Source organism: Neofelis nebulosa, chromosome 12, assembly GCF_028018385.1.
Source record: "Neofelis nebulosa isolate mNeoNeb1 chromosome 12, mNeoNeb1.pri, whole genome shotgun sequence".
NCBI classification, from domain to species: domain Eukaryota; kingdom Metazoa; phylum Chordata; class Mammalia; order Carnivora; family Felidae; genus Neofelis; species Neofelis nebulosa.
In genome coordinates this window covers 24816814-24837415 of record NC_080793.1, presented here as the reverse complement: position 1 = coordinate 24837415, position 20602 = coordinate 24816814, and the positions used below count along the sequence as shown (strand labels likewise).

General features: G+C 43.6%; 1 protein-coding gene across 4 annotated transcripts in view; it reads right to left on the bottom strand.

Moving 5' to 3' along the window:
* Window positions 1-13286, bottom strand: part of TMEM245 (transmembrane protein 245) — a 98225-nt gene extending 84939 nt beyond the window's left edge. For 3 of the 4 annotated variants that reach the window (XM_058694640.1, XM_058694638.1, XM_058694639.1), the window contains exons 1-2: window positions 12660-13285; window positions 1690-1807 (exon numbers count right to left, since the gene is read on the bottom strand). In XM_058694640.1, the coding sequence (XP_058550623.1) occupies window positions 1690-1807; window positions 12660-13244 (703 nt within the window). In that variant the 5' untranslated portion in view covers window positions 13245-13285. Of the gene's footprint in view, window positions 1-1689; window positions 1808-12659 lie in introns of all 4 variants that reach the window. The other variant, XM_058694642.1, reaches the window with a different exon arrangement.
* Between the last annotated feature and the right edge of the window lie 7316 nt (window positions 13287-20602).

Here is a 20602-nt window from a genome sequence, read left to right as displayed (position 1 = left end):
AAACCTAGCACACATCTTTAAAAGAGTTAGTAAACTGACATAACAATTTGCCATAGAGGACGTTAACAAAATTGTTTCACAGGGAAATTTTTTTTTTGTAAAGGCCCTAAGAGAGATGAAGCCTCAATTCAGGGTTTGTCTCAGTTAAAACCAGCTCTGCTGAGGCCCCTCGTCTAAAATTGGGTATGTGCCAGGGGAGCTTGGGTGGCTCAGTTGGTTGAGTGTCCAACTTCGGCTCAGGTCATGATCTCATGGTTTGGGAGTTTGAGCCCCGCATTGGGCTCTGTGCTGACAGCTCACAGCCTGGAGCCTGCTTCGGATTCTGTGTCTCCCTCTCTCTCTGCCTCTCCCCTGTTTGTACTCTCTCTCAAAAATAAACACTAAAAATATTTAAAAAAATAAATAAAATTGGGTATGTGCCAGCCTCCCCTTAACGGGCTCATATCACCTGAGGAATCAAGTCCATTCTAATGCACACCTAGGATTTAAGACCATCCTGAACTCAAACCTTCCATTTAACCTCAAAATTACCTGCATCAGTTATGGAACCTAAAGTCATGGAGCCTGATTTCATTTCCTGAAAATACCACTGGGTGTGAACTCCATCTCTCAAGAGAGGGTGAAATGGCCCAGAACAGCACTGCAAAAAGCTTCAATGTATCCTCAGTTTAAAAGGCAAAAATGCTAACAAGCGCCAAGGACCAGGTACCTACCCACAGGCATTTGCGTTTCCCTGAGTAAATCTAGAGCTTCCTGAACTGCTGCCTCCTCCTCTGCCTTCCCCAAATTCAAAATGAGTCACATCGGACATTAGGGGATCTTGCTAATATACTCCTCTAGGATTCCATATCAGCAAAGCTAGAAAGCAATGCTTTGTTCCACATCAGTCTCTAAGCAAAGAAATACTTTCAATCAGCTCTGGTGTTTTATTTTTAACTGTAAGTAGCTCTAAAAACTACTTTAAGTAGGCTAACTACTGCTCTAGGTTACTGAATTTTGTTTTTAAATTAGAACCTAATGTTCCCTAAGTCTTAACTTGGAGATAAGAGTCCCTGAAAAAAATCACTCTATAACATCCTAGCAGCCATTCAGCTAACAGTAGAGTCCCAAATACCAGGAAACTCATTCTTTTGAGCAGCTGACACTAATCGTCTTTACGTTGAACAGATTTGTCTCCCTGAAGCTACTCCTTGCTCTGACGTCTCTCCCCCATAGGTAGAGAGATCTGTTTAAACCATTCTTTCACGGGACAGTCCTTCAAATAGGCTTCCATATTTTATTTTCTCCTTCCCTCTTCTTCCTCCCCACTCGTGTAGCCCAGTCCCCTTCTCTTACCCGGCGTAAATACCTCTGGTTCCTGTAACTGTTTCTCACACACTTAACTGCTTATCTATATCCTCCTGAAGTATGACACTCATAAATGGCCATGACACTGTAAGTGTGCTTTACTTTTTAAGATATATTTATTTTCAAAGGACCTTTTGAAAATGAACATTCAATATAATCAAAAGATAGACATGTTACGACATCTTTATTAAAGACTAAAGAAAGAATAAAGCAGAACATGTTCTAAAGAATATTTTAAAGAATGTTAAATGCAACACACAACACTACAAAAAAATTCACTTCAATTCAAACAATCAGCCTCTGCTGATCTTAAGCTAGACTTTCTTAGAGAAAGGGACCCACCTAAATGAAAAAGCAGTATAATCCAGACAGGAATTGAAACTGCTCTCAAGTAGCGTTCAGTGCTTGCATTCCACTTGAATGAGACAGCCAACACATAGCCAACTACCAGTGTCCAGATCTTAAATAAATGAAATACAGACACAGTTGTTAATATACACACATGAAAATAAACATACATTCGTACAAAATCTGCAGACATCTATACAGCATGAGAGCTGTGGATATAACACAGATGGGATGGAGGTGGTGGTGTGCTAAATGACATGTGTGTAGACCTTCTTCTGTTTAAGCGAATCAAGTTTTGAAATCCAGCATATATGGTTGTATTATTTCAATAGTCTTGGGGCACCTGGCTGGCTCAGTTGGTGCAGCATGTGACTCTTGATCCCGGGTTGCAAGTCCCAGCCCCATACTGGGTGTAGAGATTACTTAAAAATAAAATCTTAAGGGCACTGGGTGGCTCTGTCAGTTAAGCATCCAACTTCAGCTCAGGTCATGATCTCATGGTAAGTTCAAGCTCCACATCTGGCTCTCTGCTGTCAGAACGGAGCCTGCTTCGGATCCTCTGCCCCACCCCCACCCCCCACCCCTGCTTGCCCTGCCCCTGCTCGCGCTCTCGCTTTCTCAAAAATGAACATTTAAAAAAATAAAAAATAAAAATAAAATCTTAAAAGGCAAAAAATCTTAACCAAAAAAAAAAAACCACAAAGTTTTAAGATACTTTAAAGTTCAAAACTATTTGATGCATAAAGATACTTAAGATAAAATATTCAATTTTTAAGCCATGGACTTAAATCAAGAGCTTAAGTCATGGAATTCTTCGAGTTTGCTCTATAGATGAATATTTAGAAAAGTACAGCAACAAAAAAGAAAGCTTTCCCAAAACAATCGGGTTAAAAGATTCCATCACAGTCTATGAAATACGTTGTTAACTGTGAGAAGAATTTTTTTTAAAGCTAGCAAGAAGGCAGCCAGCTGAAGTGTGACCCCGAAGTAATCTAGGTAACAGATGGTTAAACCTAATCCAGAGTTATGTGGACAGCTGAAGAAGTGTAGCTGAAAAAAAATATTACCAGAGGAAGAGACAGAGAGAGTTGAGTTGAGAACAGAGGAACCACCAGGGTCCCCCTCTCAGTTTTCCCTACACCAAAACTAAATGACTCTAGCACTTGGAAACACCTGCACAGCCCACACAGAAACTCTATTAATATTTACAAAAGATGGAAAACAATGTGAGCATCATAAACCTATTAAAATAACCTGAACCCTGGGGCGGGGGGGGGGGGGGGGGGGGGGAGGCAAACTAAAGCAAAAAAAAAAAAAAAAGAACTTTAAGTTCCAATTCAGAGAATGAAGAAAAAGGAACTGATGTGATTACTACAAAAGACAGGGAAAAAAAAAAAAAAAAAAAAACATCTCCTACTTTATTTGGGTTGTATCAATCAATAAAAACAGTCTTCTGAGGGAGCCTGGGTGGCTCAGTTGGTTAAGCGTCCCACTTGATTTCAGCTCAGGTCATGATCTCATTGTTCCTGGGATCGAGGCCCACGTCAGGCTCTGTGCTGACCAGTGCGGAACCTGCTTGGGATTCTCTCTCCCTCTCTGCCCCTCCCCTCTACTGTATAAATAAATAAAACAAAAAAATAATAGTCTTCTGGTCTTAAAAATGTTTTTAGCTTCTGACCTTAGACTTCAGCTTTGGAACCTTACTAAATAATAATAAATTCTGAAAAAATCTCTATAATGTAAAGAAGCTCATCAGAGTAAACTTTAGGATAGTGAAAAGTGAATAACCCAAAAGTTCAACTGGGAAGTAACTACAGAGGATTCACTCAATAAAATGTTATTCAACCATTACAGTGTTAGTTTTTTTTAAACAAAAACTATAGAGTTAAAAACACTCTTAAGATGTGCTTAAAGAAAAAGCAAAATATAAAAAACACATGTGACATGATTATAGCTACTGCATGGTAGGAGGAAAAGTAAATGTACTAAGAAGTTAGTAATTGTATTTGGGTGATAAGATTCTGGTTTTCCTTTTCCTTTTTCTGTATCTTCCAAAGTGCCTTTAATGAGCACAAATTCCTTTATAATGAAAAGGATATTTCTTCAAGCAACTCTATTAGATGAAATATTCAAGAGATCTTAAGCCCCAGCTATATGAGCACATGGGAAGTGGAACTACAGCTGCATCAAAACAGTTCAAGCTTGCAGAACCACACAAATTTAACCTGGGAATTCAGAGAATTTGAAGCAGGGCTGTAGAGCTCAGAATGAAATCAGAGTATAATAATAGCACACTTGCATACCAAATCGTTAAAAAATGATCCTCAGCAAATGGTCAGTCTTCAGTGCACACAGGGGTAATCAGCCCCATGCCATGAAACATTGAGTCAGTAATTCAGGTAAGAGACTAGAAAGCATATTAATTGAATTCACAGATTACACAAAATTGGCAACAGTCAATAAAAACGGAGATGATGGGGCGCCTGGGTGGCGCAGTCGGTTAAGCGTCCGACTTCAGCCAGGTCACGATCTCACGGTCCGTGAGTTCGAGCCCCGCGTCAGGCTCTGGGCTGATGGCTCGGAGCCTGGAGCCTGTTTCCGATTCTGTGTCTCCCTCTCTCTCTGCCCCTCCCCCGTTCATGCTCTGTCTCTCTCTGTCCCAAAAATAAATAAAAAAAAATAAAATAAAATAAAACGTTGAAAAAAAAAATAAATAAAAACGGAGATGACTATAATGATTCAAAAAGATATCCTGAAGCTAGAACAATGGCTAATTCAAAAAAGATTAAATTTAATAGAAAGATACAAAAATCTGCTCTTAGGTTCAAACTCACCTGCAAAGTACTGAATGGGAAGAGGATGGCTAGGCTACTTTTCAGTTCAGTGTGAGTCAGGAGTATAAATAGTGTGAGTGCCTATTAATAATGCTCATATCAGGAAAAATGATTGTTGCAATGACTTCTGCACTATCAAAACCACAGCCATAACATTCAGACTGGGAAAGGAAACAGAAATCACCACATAGGAGATACAAACTATAGTTGGGGGGGGGGGGGTGGTAAAAAACTGCTCCATTTAGGAAAAAAAAGAAGAAAATATGAGGATTTGATAGCTATCTTCAAACAGCTGGGAAAAAGTCATCTGGGAGAGGCATTCGCCTTAACCCCTGTAGTCCTGAGAGCAGAAACAATAGGTGGGAATCAGGAAACACCACACTGCAGCTCAACATGAGGATACATTTTTCTAACAAACTATAGCTGTCTAAAAATGGAATATTTTGTGTGAGCAAAAGCTGACCATAAGTCAGGGATAACAAAGCACAAGAACCTGCTTTCAGAGATTAAGCCTCTGATGGTTTTTAAACTGACTTCTAGTAAGTTTCTGTTTCTTACCTGTACTCATAAGGAATCAGTATCACCTACGGGGAGAGAAAAGAGACTGCATACTTCAGAGGGAGACTCATGGTCTAAAGAGAAGCACATGTTTTCACCTAGTAAACCTGAAACCCACTGATAGCCTTATTTCAGTTTAAAACACCCACTTATTAAATACACTCCCCAATTCTACTTCTAGGAACTTGGTTTACGGAAGTTCCTAGTTTGGTTTATAGAAGTTCCATATACTGTGCACACAGATCTGAAAATGTTCACTGCGGCTGCAAAAAATATTTTAAAAAATAACCTAAATGTCATTTTGTAAAGGACTCTTTAAATAATGGTACCTCCAGAAACTGGAACAATTTTTCAGACTTTCAGAGGTATGATGAATATCTACATTCAATGACAGTATAAATGCACACGTGTGTAAATCTGTATTGGTGAAAATACACTCAGCCCAAATATTTAAAAATAGTATCTCTGGATAGTTGGATTTCAGGGGGCAATTTGCTTCTTTCTGCTTTCCTTCAAGTGTTGAATTTTCTAAAAGTATTTTCATCTTTATAAACAGCACATGTTTTTTGAGGTTTTTTTTTAAAGATTTTTTTTTAAAGTTTATTTATCTATTTTGAGAGAGAGAGAGAAAGTATAAGCAGGGGAGAGCCAGAGAGGAGGAGAGAGAGAGAATCCCAAACAGGCTCTACACTGACAGCACAGGGCCCAATGCAGAGCTCAATCCCACAAACCATTCGTTGAGATCATGACCTGAGCTGAAATCAAGAGTCAGATGCTTAACTGACTGAGACACCCAGGCACTCTGCAAACGTTTTGAACTTAAAAAACCTCTTTTGGGGCGCCTGGGTGGCTCAATGGGTTAAGCGTCTGAGTTTGGCTCAGGTCATGATCTCGCGGTTTGTGGGCTCGAGTTCCACATCAGGCTATGTGCTGTCCATCCAGAGCCTGGAGCCTGCTTTGGATTCTGTTTCCCTCTCTCTCTGCCCCTCCCCCACTCACACTCTGTCTCTCAAAAAATGAATAAACATTAAAAAAAAATTAAAAAAAAAAAACAAACCTCTTTTGACCTATGGATATTTTCCCCCAGTATTCTGAAGCGTCTCCTCAGAAAAGATTCACAGGATATTATTAGCTCAAAAAGTATGACCATTTATAAACACTTTATAGATTTCTTATTAAACCGTTATGATTACATAAATTACCAATTTTTGAAAAATGTTTATCAGATTATCCTAACACATATTCAGAGCTACAATATTTTCTAAAAGACATCTGGAAAAAAAAATTTTTTTATACTATAGTACTATTAAAAAGAAAGCTGTTCTAGAAGTGCTAACAAGGAAAGATACGTATAATACAAAGATAAATGAAAGAACAAGGTGCAAAATTGTATATATATGTTACCCCATTTTTGTTTTGAAAAACAAATGCCCCATACTTTATATGTTCATATAAGCACACAAAGAAATTTTGGTTATTCATCAGTTAACAATAGTAACATGTTACCCTGTGGGAATGGTGGCAAAGAAACTATTCACTTTACCATACAGACTTCTATGTTGCTTAAGTTGTTTTTTATATAACATGTTTTACTTGAACCAATTTTTGAAACTGCTAAATATTCTTTAAAATAAATTCACCAAAAATAAGGATTTTGTACTTTCAAATTACAAATATAATTTCTAGTATGGATTTCTAAAAGTCTGTCTTTAAGAGTTTTATATTTGTCTCTCCGCTTAGCATCTGAACAATCCTGTTCAAGTATGAATTTGCTTCCAGCTATGGAGGAAATCAATGAACCACAGTTTATATATAAGAGAGCATACTTTCTCAAATGTGTGTTCTTTAAAACAATGTATCCTTTTCAAAATACACATTTAATACTCACTTTAAAGCACCAATGTGTGCTCAATACCACATAAAATGTCTCATAAAAACTGGCAACATTTATTTAGCACTACAAACTAATAATCACATTTTCCTTTCATCAGGCTTATTAACCACATAGGCTTTTCTGATAAAATACTAAGTGCATAAAACATAAGTAGACTTTGCCTTTTAGATGGTTTTATTTATTGCCATGTGGGCACTAACCGGAAAAACAACTGGGCTTGCTTCTGTTGCACGTTATTGCCAAAACAGTTTCCCAAGTCTTTCACAGCGAGAACAACTTCCCAGCAGCAGCCCCTGATGCATAATCCCAACTGCACAAATGTACAAATCTCAATCAGTGATTGCTTCAGCTATTTCTTTCTCCTTTAAAACAGCTTTATCCCAATTTGAAAACTATTCTCTTTTGTGGTGTGGGAACTTAGAGTCAAGTATCTTTTATAATCAGCGTCTTTGAGAAAGAACCTAAGCACTGGCAACTTTCCTCCTTACTGATGCCAGGCAAGCAAAAGCACACCTAGACAAGGGTTCAGAAGTGGAAGGGAGTGGGCCCGGCTGGCTGACTAAGAGCCTCTTGGGCAGTACCGCCAAACACTTGGGAACCGTGCAAGGAAGCTGAGAAATCATGGAAGCCAACCCTACGCTTCACACAGCTGGAGTGGAGTAGCCCATAGAAGAGCCCTGGCCGGTCAAAGGTCACAGAACAAGCTATTGACAGAGCTCAGTTGAGAATTTACAGTCTCGGGGCACCTGGCTGGCTCAGTCAAAAGGGCATGGGACTCTTGATCTCAGGGTCATGAGTCTGAGCCCCACACTGGGGAGATTACTTATGAAAAAAAAAAAATTAGGGGCGCCTGGGTGGCGCAGTCGGTTAAGCGTCCGACTTCAGCCAGGTCACGATCTCGCGGTCCGTGAGTTCGAGCCCCGCGTCAGGCTCTGGGCTGATGGCTCGGAGCCTGGAGCCTGTTTCCGATTCTGTGTCTCCCTCTCTCTCTGCCCCTCCCCCGTTCATGCTCTGTCTCTCTCTGTCCCAAAAAATAAATAAAAAACGTTGAAAAAAAAAAAATTTAAAAAAAAAAAAAAATTAAATAAGTAGAATTTACAGTCTTCTCACCTTCTGCCACTATTCTTTCTACCTCATACTTCTTTTTTTTAATTTTTTTTTTCAACGTTTATTTATTTTTGGGACAGAGAGAGACAGAGCATGAACGGGGGAGGGACAGAGAGAGAGGGAGACACAGAATCGGAAACAGGCTCCAGGCTCTGAGCCATCAGCCCAGAGCCTGACGCGGGGCTCGAACTCACGGACCGTGAGATCGTGACCTGGCTGAAGTCAGACGCTTAACCGACTGCGCCACCCAGGCGCCCCTCTACCTCATACTTCTTTATAAAGTAAAATGGAAACAATGGGATCAGAAACCGTGGAAGAAATCAAATCTATTACTATTACACAAAAACTATAGAGGGTCTCCAAATCTTCTAACATGTATGGACTAAGTAAGAGGGACAGGAAGATCAAAACACTCCCAGCAAAGAAGAAGGGGTAGGGGAGGAGAGGGAATTTGCTTTTCAGTTTTATCTTGATAACTCTACATCATGGGAAGACGCCAAGGGCCCCAAGGACTGTGTCACAGGTGAGCTTGGTGCAACAGGTGATTTTTTTTTTTTTTAAGTGCTTAGAAATTACTTCTGAAGTCCCTAAAAAATTTTAATATATTTCAAACTGTTTAAAAGAATTATTCACACCATAAATGCTTCGTCTTTCACTTGCAAGCGGAATAGGGTGTTAAGAGACTGAAGAAACCCAAAAATGAGGTGAAGAGGAACAGAACTAGAAGGATAAATTGGCAACAAAGGAGAACACAGGTATGGAAGCCACTAGAGAGGAAAACTGTACAGGACTTGGAAATAGCTGAACAGATACAAAGATAAAAGAAGGAAAGTGATGACCAAGGTTTCTAGAAGACTAGAGTCCAAGGGTCTTTGGGGGAACATTTGTGGTTAGTCCAGTCCTGATATTCTTCTACATTTTTCCCCAAATAACTAAAATCAGTTTCTATTCTAAAAAGTTAAACTAAAACATTTAAACACAACAAAGTAGGGGCGCCTGGGTGGCTCAGTCGGTTGTGTCTGACTTCAGCTCAGGTCATGATCTCACGGTGAGTTTGAGCCCCATGTCGGGCTCTGTGCTGACAGCTCAGAGCCTGGAGCCTGCTTCAGATTCTGTGTCTCCCTCTCTCTCTGCCCCTCACCCACTCATGCTCTGTCAAAAATAAATAAAACATTATAAAAATTTTCTAAATAAAATAAAAATAAACACAACAAAGTAGGGGGAAACTTTTAAAAATTCTTATCAAAGGTTACTAAGAGTTTTGCTGACAAAAGAATTTTGCTGATTGGGCTGAACCATTTACTGTCGGAATAAACAGATCAATCTCTAAACCAGTCTTTACACCAATGAAATCCCTCTCTCATTCTTCACAGGATAATTGTAAGTAGAAAACAACACCCATGAAAAAAAAAAAAAAGAAAGAAAGAAAACAACACCCATGAAAGCACCTGATACAGTGCCTGGCATGTGATAGATGCTCAAAAGTTGGATCTTAAAGGTATGAAATGTCGGCTCCCCAAAACGTAGATTTGCTTAAATGTAACTTTTCTCCCTCCCTTTCCTATCTATGTCTCTCTTCAGCAGCAGGTTCAAATTTACAAGTTGTCTAGAAAATATGGACTCTTTCTCTATACCAAGACAGCTCTGTGTGGGCTCACAGAACCACACCGACTGTGAACTCTGAGACAGGAAAGTTACAGAGTGGGCTCCTTGCCCAGTCACACGACGTTCCTTCACTTCAGGTCAGGCCTTAATCTGCCCTTTTGGCGGAGAGCTGAGGACTCCCTGTCTCTGCTTCCCAAGTACACCTCTCCCCCATCTACCCGCCCACCCCTAAGGGTTGCTGCAAGAAACCACAACTTCAAGCCTTGTTTCTCTCAAATTCAGATCAACCTAGGGGACCCACTGGTTCAATTTAAGCCCCTCTACCACTCCTATGCACTTCTAGTTAAGTCATACTCTCTTTTACAATAGTTTTGTTTTCCTCCACTCTTTTCCTGTGACCCCATCACTGTAGCCAAACAGCTCTTGCAAGCCTTTTAAAAATCACTAATTGGGGGGCGCCTGGGTGGCTCAGTCGGTTAAGCGTCCGACTTCGGCTCAGGTCACGATCTCGAGGTATGTGAGTTCGAGCCCCGCATCGGGCTCTGTGCTGACTGCTCAGATCCTGGAGCCTGTTTCAGATTCTGTGTCTCCCTCTCTCTCTGACCCTCCCCCGTTCGTGCTCTGTCTCTCTCTGTCTCAAAAATAAATAAACGTTAAAAAAAAAAAAAAATCACTAATCGGGGGTGCCTGGGTGGCTCAGTGGGTTAAACATCAACTCTTGATGTCGGCTCAGGTCTTGCTCTCATGGCTCATGAGACAGAGCTCCAGGGCCGGGCTCTGTGCTGACAACAAGGAGCCTCTTACGATTCTCTCTCCTTTTCTATCTGCCCCTCCCCCTGAGCGCTCTCTCTCTCCCTCTCTCTCAAAATAAACAACAAAAATCATTAATTGGCTAGATCTTCCTCCCGCCTTCTAGCCAAATTAATATTGGCCCTTACTCCTCTTCCATTCATTCACAACTCATACAAGGGTATTCGAGTAAAGTACAAAAATGAGGGTTTCTCCACTGTAAAAAAGATATTCAGAACTACATACATTCAGCTACAGGCACTTCTTCACTGGTACTCAATTCCGCATCTCATTTTTCACTGAGAGTAACTGGCAGAAATGCCCCACTTTCCACTAATCTTGTCAATTTATCCATATATTCAACTTCTTAGTATAGTATGAAATTACGTTATTTATACGTTAGATCTTTCACTTTCCAATTTCCTATAGTTTCATGGATATGCTATTTGGTCTTGCCCACAGTAATTTACACTAAATTGCAGTATCAACAGTCAAAATGTCAGCAGAAACTGTACATGCGTCTGCCTTTGACAAGACTGAATTTCTTGAGGGTAGGAATCAGGTCACAGTATTTATATTTCTTAACAGCATATAATATTCGGTCTTATATGAGGCAGTCAACTGAACTGTGAAACAAGAAAGAGCACGGAAGGTATAAATAACAGGGTAAAGGAGATGAAGCATACTCTGGATTTCTTCACAAGTTATGTGACTTTGGGACGATCACATTCTCTGTGCCTCAGAAGCCTCTCCTGAGAAGTGGCAGGCATCTGGCAGTAAAAAAACTCCAGGATCACTCCCACCTGACAATCCAGCAAGCCCCAGGAGTTCAAAGGTCATTCCACATCCCTCTTTTCTACAACTGAAATGGCCCAGGCCACTTGGAGGCCAAAGCTGGTCTGATCACTTAGCAGTTGCACACACAGACAGCATCCCAAATATGGATGAGGTGCTCCCCAGTATCTTGCTGGCCCATAATGGGTTGGTAATGATGTGTCTGTCTGCCATCTCCATGAGAACATGTTCACGTATGATTCCATGACCTTGAAGACAAAGCCTGCATCTTACTCGTTTTAAACCCCTACAAACCCTAGCATCCACCAACACGTTCAATCCCCTTTTAATGGAAACTGAGAGGTGGTAGTGACAGAACAAGAGAATACAGGAGTTCTGGAATCAATTATCACTCCACCAGTAACCTCAAAACTTTGTTTCACACATAAGGGGTATCATTTTGCAACTTGATGTCAAGGTGCACTGAACACTGACAAAGCAAAGAAAATTATTTTTAAATGGTAGTTTATTGAAATATTCACCTGTTTTTAATAGCCCTCAGTTAAATAGTTGAGGATTAACTGGTCTAGAATCTAGTCTGAGTTAGGAAATGTGCCACTAGATTATCTTTGAAATCCTTTCCAATTCTAAAGCTCCCAAATTTTCTATGAATAAGCGCAGGGCGATCCAAGAAGCAAATCTACCTCTTCTTTACTCAGTCTGCTTAAGTAATCCAGGCGGGAGCCAAGGTACTCTGGTACAGCAGTCCCTCCACAAGTGGTTCCCAAGAAGTCGAGTGTGGCGTGGGAGCAGGCCCAGGTGCCTCACACCAAGTATACTCGAAAGCTCCTGAACTCAGAAGCAGCAACGGCCTTTGAAGCTAACTTCGTCTTATGACTTGAGAAACTTGAGTCAATCCGTCCCTTCTTTGTCCCTAACTAGCCCTAGCCTGGTAAGTAGTCACTTCTCCCATCTGCAGGATGACAAGCTGGACTAGGATCTCTAAGGTCCCTTCCAGCTGATATCCAGAAAAGTCTCCCGTGAGAACTAAAGATGGTCGGACCCCACCCCCACCGCCCCGCACTCTGCCCAGGGGTAAATTCAAGTCCACCCCCCCATGCTCAAGTCAACCTGAAAAGCGGAACTGCGATTCCCAAACTAGGGACACAACCACCTTAGAGTATCAAAATGGGGGCGGGGACAGGACAGCTGTTTCAAACCACACCCGCCCTCTCTTTGGAAGGAAGTGGGCCAAGTTCCTTAGGTGCACGGGAAGGAGGGCGGAGACTTCTGACGGTCCCTGCATAGTGAGGAGGAGCTGCAGGATGGCACCCTCGGGAGCCGGGTGTGTGTTGAGGGGTGCCCTGGGCCCACGGACCGTGTCCGAGTGGCCGCTCACTCACCCACAGGCTGCTGAAGTAGTCCAGCCCGCGGCAGATGAGCGCGCCGGCGTGCGCCAGCAGCACCTGCACGCCCAGGTAGCTGCCGAGGCAGTAGAGGCCGTAGAGGAGCGGGCCGCCGGCGCCCAGCAGCAGCAGCAGGCGGCGGCGACGCAGCGCCTGCTCGCCCAGGGCCTCAACGCCGTAGTCGGCGAAGCAGAGCGGCAGCAGCAGCGCGGCCAGCACGATGGGCGTGTGCGCGCGGTGCAGGCGCTGCAGCCAGTGGCGGCCCAGGCGCGTCAGCGAGCTCTTGAAGGGGTGCAGGAAGGTGCCGCACAGCACGGCCCACAGCAGTGGCCGCAGGAAGGCCTCCAGGATGAAGTAGACGAGCACGGCGGCGCCGCAGCACAGGCACACGAACAGCACGGCCCCCGTGTTGTAGAAGGCCTGCTTGATGGGCTTGTCGAAGCGCAGCGCCAGCGCCGGCGTCCTAGGGGTCTCCCCGCAGCTGGCCCCGCTTCCCGGCCCGACCGCGCGCGGGACCCGCGGCGCCCGACCCGGGGAGCCCCGTGGGCTGGGCGCCTCGGCAGGGCGGCCGTCGTCGGCCATGGTGCCTCTGCTGCCGCCGCCAAGAGGCGGTACTGGAAAGCCGAGCGAGAGTCGCGGGAAAGAGGTAAAGGCGCTCTGCGCGCAGCATTATGGACATTGTAGTTCCTAGCTGGCCACTGAGCGCCTACAGGCCCCACGGGGAACTACAATTCCCAGAGGGTGTGGAGAGTGTTCTTTCTCCCCCAATTTCCTCCGCCCATTGGTCCCTGCAGATGCAGGTAACAGGTTTCTGAGCTCATCATCTGCAGAGAGATAAAAAAAAAAGTTCCTCACCCATTGGTTAAAGTTAACTTTTCAAGGGGCGGAATTCCAAGAGGCACTACGTTCACAGTTTGAAAATCCAGGCTGTACATTAGAATCCCAGGGTGGAGGAGCACTTGTGCAAGACGATCCCCACATTCAATTTTATTGGTTTATTTAAGAAGCAAAGTGCTTGCTCTGGTGTAGGACTTTAAATAGCAGGGGCACCTGGCTGGCTCAGTTCATTAAGCATCTGACTCCATTTCGGCTCAGGTCATGATCTCAATGGGGTGATGGAGGCTGCATCAGGTTCTCGGTCAGGTTTTGCGCTGACGGCTCAGGTCCTACCTGGGATTCTCTCTCTCTGTCCCTCTCCTGCTCGTTCTCTCTCTCTCTCTCTCTCTCTCTCTCTCTCTCTCTCTCTCTCTCTCTCTCTCTCTCTCTCTCCTTCAAAATAAATAAACATTTTTTTTTTTTCCTAGCGACTACCGGGGTGCACCTGGGTGGGTTCTGTGCTGACAGCTCAGAGCCTTGAGCCTGCTTTGGATTCTGTGTCTGCCTCTTTCTCTGCCCCTGCCCTGCTCATGCTCTGTCTCTGTCTCAAAAATAAATAAAACATTAAAAATTTTTTTTAATAAATAGCGATTACTGTATGTCAGACCCTGTTCTAAGTGCCTCATTCACTGAATCCTTAGAGAGATCCTACAGAGAACATGGTGTTATTATCCCCACTTTACAAAAAGGAAAACTGAGGCACAGAGAAGTTAAGTACCTAGCCAAGGTCACACAGCTACTAAGTAGTAAAGGCATAATTCAAACTCAGAATCTGGCTCCTAAGTCAATTGTTTTACCTACTATGCTAACTGGTGTGACAAGTGATCTTTGGCATGTTTTTTAAAGCTCCTCAGTGGACTGTAATGTACAGCTACTGTTGCCATTGGGGTAGGTGTCAGTGAGCGAGCTATCTGCATTCGTAAAAGAGCCCTAGACCAGAGTCCCAAACTGCCATTATTTCTTTTTGAGACCTAGGGTCAGGTCGCTTGAGGCCCCAACCCCAATTTCCCCTCTGTCACATGGAAATGATAATAACAGAAGCTCTTGTCTCAGAAAAGAAAAAGAGGAAGCTCCAGGGGAGTGCAAAGTGCTTCTGTTATTATGTTGGAAAGGTCCTGGGATCCAAGCCTACTAACACCTCAAACAACACCTAAAAACAACATTTTTGTTAAAAGGAGATGAAAGAGGGGAGGGCAGAAGGAAGGAAAAAGAAAAAAGAAAAAAAGAGCAAGCAGGCAGGCTTTACTGAGTACCCAATCTGTGATTGCTTTGAAACCCTGCAGGTTACCCTTTTTCGGTTTTCAATAAGTTTTCATATTAATTTAAACATAATTTGGGGCACCTGGGTGGCACAGTCGGTTAAGCGTCCGACTTCAGCCAGGTCACGATCTCACAGTCCGTGAGTTCGAGCCCCGCGTCGGGCTCTGGGCTGATGGCTCAGAGCCTGGAGCCTGTTTCCGATTCTGTGTCTCCCTCTCTCTCTGTCCCTCCCCCGTTCATACTCTGTCTCTCTCTGTCCCAAAAATAAATAAACATTGAAAAAAAAAATTTAAAAAAAAAAAACATAATTTAAAAATTTTTTTTAATGTTTATTTATTTTGGAGAGAGAGAGAGAAAGACAGAACACAAGCGGGTGAGGGGCACAGAGAGAGGGAGACACAGAATCTGAAGCAGGCTCCAGGCTCTGAGCTGTCAGCACAGAGCCCGACGTGGGGCTTGAACCCACAAACCGTGAGATCGTGACCTGAGCCGAAGCCAGACACCCAACCGACTGAGCCACCCAGGTGCCCCAATTTAAACAGAATTTTTGTTTCTCTTCTAAAGTACACAGGACAAATGTCATTATCCACAGGTTTCAGATGAAGAAACTGTTGCTTACTAAGGGTTGGAGGCAAGGGGATTCAGAGCATAAAGTAAAAGAAAAAATAATTCCTTTCCATCCCATTTTTTTTTTAGGTTTCAGGTCACAGCTCTTGTTTTTCAAGTGATCTTTGGACTTTGACTCTGTAAATATATTGCTTCAGTGGTCTTATATTTGCTTTACTTCTTTACTTTGTCTAGAGCTGCTGAGACTATGGTTGCAATCATGGCCACATTTGCTTTCGGTGCCTGTTTTACACTGATCCCAAGCTCTTATTTATATTGCAATAAAGCCTTAGCCTCCCTCCCAAAAAGTCCTCGGTAATGAGTAGGGAATCCCAAAGAGGGTATCTTACAAATGCCCAGAGCCATGAGTCCACCACCAACCACCCTATATCCACCCTGCTGCCCACACCGCTGCCTGACTCCAGTTCCTATCATAGAATTGCCAGTGCCTATGTCACTATTCCCAGATCCTGGATACTCCCAAACTTCTAATCCTCAGAGTGCCAAAGAGCTGGGTTCCACTCAGAGATGGGGAGGAAGTCCCTCTCCCTGACTTGCCCACCCTGTGCCCTTTTGTGACCCAAACCCTAAACCGGGCAACTTGTACTCAGTGTATTGTATCTCTTTCCATGAAGAGTTCCTTCCATGTCTGGCCTTCTGTCCTCTAGCCACAGGGGCTCAGAACCTACCCAAAAAAGTAGGTGAGGTAACAAAGACCAAGCATCCTCTGTCCTCCTCCAACCGAAGACTCAGCTCTCTTAGGGAAAAAAAAAAAAAAAAAAAAGTTCCATTTTACCAAAGTAAGGTTGCCTAAACTGTTTGGGGCCCCAGCTCAGCAAATCAAAAATCAAAAATCCCCTGTCATGGTGTTCTGCTTCCAAGTCGCAGCAAAAGGCAAAATGCTGACTATTTCAAAACTGTTCTAATAGCCAAAGCAATAGAACTGACAAGTGTCCAATAGAATTTCTAGTCAAGAATGGAATTCTGACAGAAATGATGGCCGCAGCACTGGAAACGAACTAGACTAACATTTATATGGTCTAATGTAAGGCTGGGTTCCCACAGAATTTTGCTCACCATGCTATGGCTGTACTTAGCACTCTATGGTCAAAGTTAAGCGGTTTACATGGGTTTGCTTCATCTCTGTGTCCCCGGCACCAGACACAGCGTATGACATTCATAGTACAAAGCAGAAGCTCAGGGTTTGCTGAGCAAGTGCATGAGCAGTAGCCTTTCAAAAAGCCTGTTTGTGCTTCCTTCAGGAAATGCTACTGAAACGCTGAGAATGTTTCTGCTAGGCATTCTTGTGGTTGAGAGCAGAGACAAATTAAAATACTGAGGTGTAGGACCCACAAACTAAATTTGAGAAGGGTACGCACAGTCCGTCCGATCCTCTAGCTCATAGGATGTATGCTTTTAGGCCTCTCCTCCAAATCACAAGGCTACTTGAGTTTTCTTTGTTGGCCCCGCTCCAACCGCCTCAGGCAAGAACAGCCTCCACGGACATCTAGGATACAGTGGAAGTAAAATGGACTCGGGAGTGGATCAAGCTGCCTTTGGCCTTCCTGTTGCAGAACCAATTCCCTGATCATTTAAACCAGTTTTATAGTCAGGTTTCACATTTCTTGCAACAGAAAGCTTTCTGGCAGAGAAAATAATACCTATATCATTGGCTGCTGTGGGGATTTGCGAAATAAGAGTGTGTCTAAAGCAGCAGCATAGTGCTTGGGATATGGTGAGAATCTGACAGTGGTCCTCAGGGTGACAAAGCGGCTCTCTTGAAGCCAAAGAGGTAGCTCTTAAACAACAATTAATGTCCACAGACCTCCCCCCACCCTTCCCCAAGGTATCGAGATAAAAGCCCCAGAGATAAAGCAAACACAGGCGGGAGAGGATTCTCCAGCATTGTATCTTGGAGTTCTCCAAGTGTCTCTACAAACATTTGCTGAATTGTGCTGAGCACTTGCTGTGCACAAAATCCAGTGCCTACAATGGAATGTGTATGAACGAACAAAGGAAACAAAAGAGACAAACCAATAGACTCTTTAACTGTAGAGAACAGATGGTTACAAAAGAGGGGGGGGAGGGAGAGGGGAACTAGGTGAAGGGGATTAAGAGTACACTTATCTTAATGAGCACCCAGTAATATAGAGAATTGAATCACTATATGGTACACCTGAAAGTAATTTAACACTGTGTTAACTCTACTGGAATTAAAAAATAAGCAAAACAAAAAACCATGCAGTGTGTAAGTCACGTATCAAGTGGTATGTATGCACGGTGGAGGAGGAGAGATCATGTGAAAAAGTAATCAAACAGACATGCATTCAAATTCCAAATAGGAATTACCACTTTTCTTTGCTAAGTCCAAGGCAGACATTGCTAATCAGCCACTGATCTCTTTCTCCCTGAGCCTAACATAGCCTCAAGATCCTTGGGGCACCCAGGCGACTCAGTCGGTTGAGTGTCTGACTTCGGCTCAGGTCGTGATCTCGCAGTTTGCAAGTTCGAGCCCCACACTGGGTTCTGTTGTCAGCACACAGCCCACCTTGGATCCTCTGTCCCCCTCTCTCTGTCTTGTGCTCTCTCTCAAAAAATAAGTAAACTTTACAAATAAATATATTTGAAAACTCCTCAACAGAACATTGTAGAGAACCACTATCAACTAAACAAAGTAGGCACAAAAGATGAAATTTACTTGCCTTCCCTACCATGGATGTCTGATACTAGATAAAACTGGCAGGCTAAAAAGGTAGATAACTGTTTTAGGAAGCTTAGGAAGGGGGTGCCTGAGTGGTTCGGTCAGTTAAGTGTCCGACTCCGGCTCAGGTCATGATCTCACCAGTTTGTGAGTTTGAGCCCCACACAGGGCTCTTGGCTGTCAGCACAGAGTCTGCTTCAGATCCTCTGTCCCCCTCTCTCTCTACCCCTCCCCTGTTTGCCTGTGCACTCTCTCTCAAACATAAAATAAACGTTGTTTAGAAAGTTAATTAGTGCATATGTGAGAAATTACTAAGAGATTAAAAAAAATCTCAGTGGCTGAAGAACAAATATTGCAAACCATCCCTAACTACACCCCCCCCCCCTTCCCAATCTGGGACACATGACCCCACTTACTGCATGGGTCTTGCCAGTTCCCTGAGTAAAGTGTAGCCTTTCCTGCCTCTAGGCTCCCGTCCTTCAGGTCTGTGCCTTCCAGCTTCAGCCAATCTTCCATGCCACGTCAACAAAGATAATCTTACTAGTTAATGAAAGGATTAGTGAAGAGATTATCAAATCGATTCAGCAAACTCAACTGAGGCCCATGTACCCAGGAGAGAACCAGGTGAGTAAGAAGCTTGGGCAGTTCTTTTGGGAAACACCCTCCCACTCCAACACACACACACCCTCTAAAAAAATTTTTAAGTCTGCAACCAAGATAGAGTACTCTTCTAGGGTGGGAGGAAGGTGGGTTGGGAAGATGGGTGAATTTTGTGATTAACAATTCTGTGCTGAAAGCCAGAGTGCCTATCCTGAAAGTGGTTGGTCTTAGGTGTCCTCAGTTGGGACTCTGCGTCTTTACGGGTCAGACTTATATTTTTTCTAGAATGGTTGAGTTTGAGAATTACGGATCAGGATTTGGAATGCTTAGGCTGCCCCTTCCTTGGCTCTACTCCTAACAATAGACTCAAACGAAGGCTGAGGCCACCCAGGGTATAAACACCCACCCTTCTGGGTAAATCAGAGTAAGAATGAAAACCAGAAGATGCTTGATGCATTTCAAATTGGCCAAACTAATCCTTCTTTATTTATAAGTAAACTATTGGCATTTGAGAATCAAAGTGTCACTTGTTTGTATGTTCTTGGCAACACATGGTGATGTCACTGAAGCCTCTGGGCGGTCTCTCTCTGCCCTCCTGCTCCACTCAGTTCTCTACATTGAAGCCAGAGTGACCTTTCTCAAATACAATCTGATCCCATCAAGGCCTCCTTAACCCTGGGAAGAGTCCAGGCTCTTTACTATGCCTCCCAAGGTCCTCTGTGATGGGGCCACACTCACCTTTACTCCCCACTCCCTGCCTCATCCTTTATCCCTCAGCACTGTGGTGGAATGCATAATGGCCACGTCCTAACCCCTACAACCTGTTAGGTGTGCTGCCTTCCATGGTAAGAGGAACTTTGCAGATGTGATTAAAGATTTTGAGAAGGGAGATTATCCTGGGTTATACAGGTAGAGTCTAAGTGTAATCTTAAATATCTTTATCAGACTGAAGGAGAGAGATGAGGCTACGTAAGGAGAAGCAATCTGACCTAGGATGCAGAGAAATTGGAGTGGTGAGGCCACAGGCCAAGGAATGCCCACAGCTACCAGAAGCTGGAAGAGGCAAGGAAGGATCCTCTCCCCTGGATTTCCCAGAAGAAATCAGCCCTGCCATCATCTTGATTTTAGCTCCATAAGATTCAGTTCAGACTTCTGGCCTCCGGACTTGCAAGAGAACACATTTCAGTCATTTTAAGACTAAATATATGGTAATTTGTTACAGAAGCAATGGGAAACTCATACAAACCTTGTCCAATGGCAGTGGTTCCCAAACACATCCTGCTGGCCTTTCTTCTGGAGTTGCTCTTTTTCCTGGGGATGTCTCTCCCATACCTTTTGCCTGCTTTACTCCTACCCCTTCCTTAAGATTCAGCTTTAGGCCCAGTGCCTACTCTCCTGGTTGCCCCAGGCTGGGTGAGGGTCTCTACTCCAGGTTTGCACCACACCTGAGTACATCCTTCCCACCGCAGTCACCAATAGGTATTATCATGGTATTTATGTGTCTGTCTCCCCACTAAGCTGTGCACCTCTTAGGGGCAGAAATCAAAAGCTGTTCTTCCTGCAGTCCCCTCTGTTTCATGTCTAGCACAGGAACTGGCACATAAGAATCCCCAAGAAGTGTTGAAGGAACGAATGAACAAGTGGTCAAAGCTTCTTGACCTCCCAGATTCAGGTGACTTTGACATCCACTCCACTTCTGTTGTCTGTTCTTGCAGCTTATCCCCTGGCCCTTGCCTCTGGCACTGAGCCCTAAGGAAATCCCAAGTCAAACATCAGCCAGGAGCAGGTCTGACAGATGAACTATCCACTGAGTATCCTGCAAAATAAATACCACAGGGAACACTTAGAATACCAAGAAATAACGAAATACTGTACCGTATTTGTTTTCTTGGGGGGG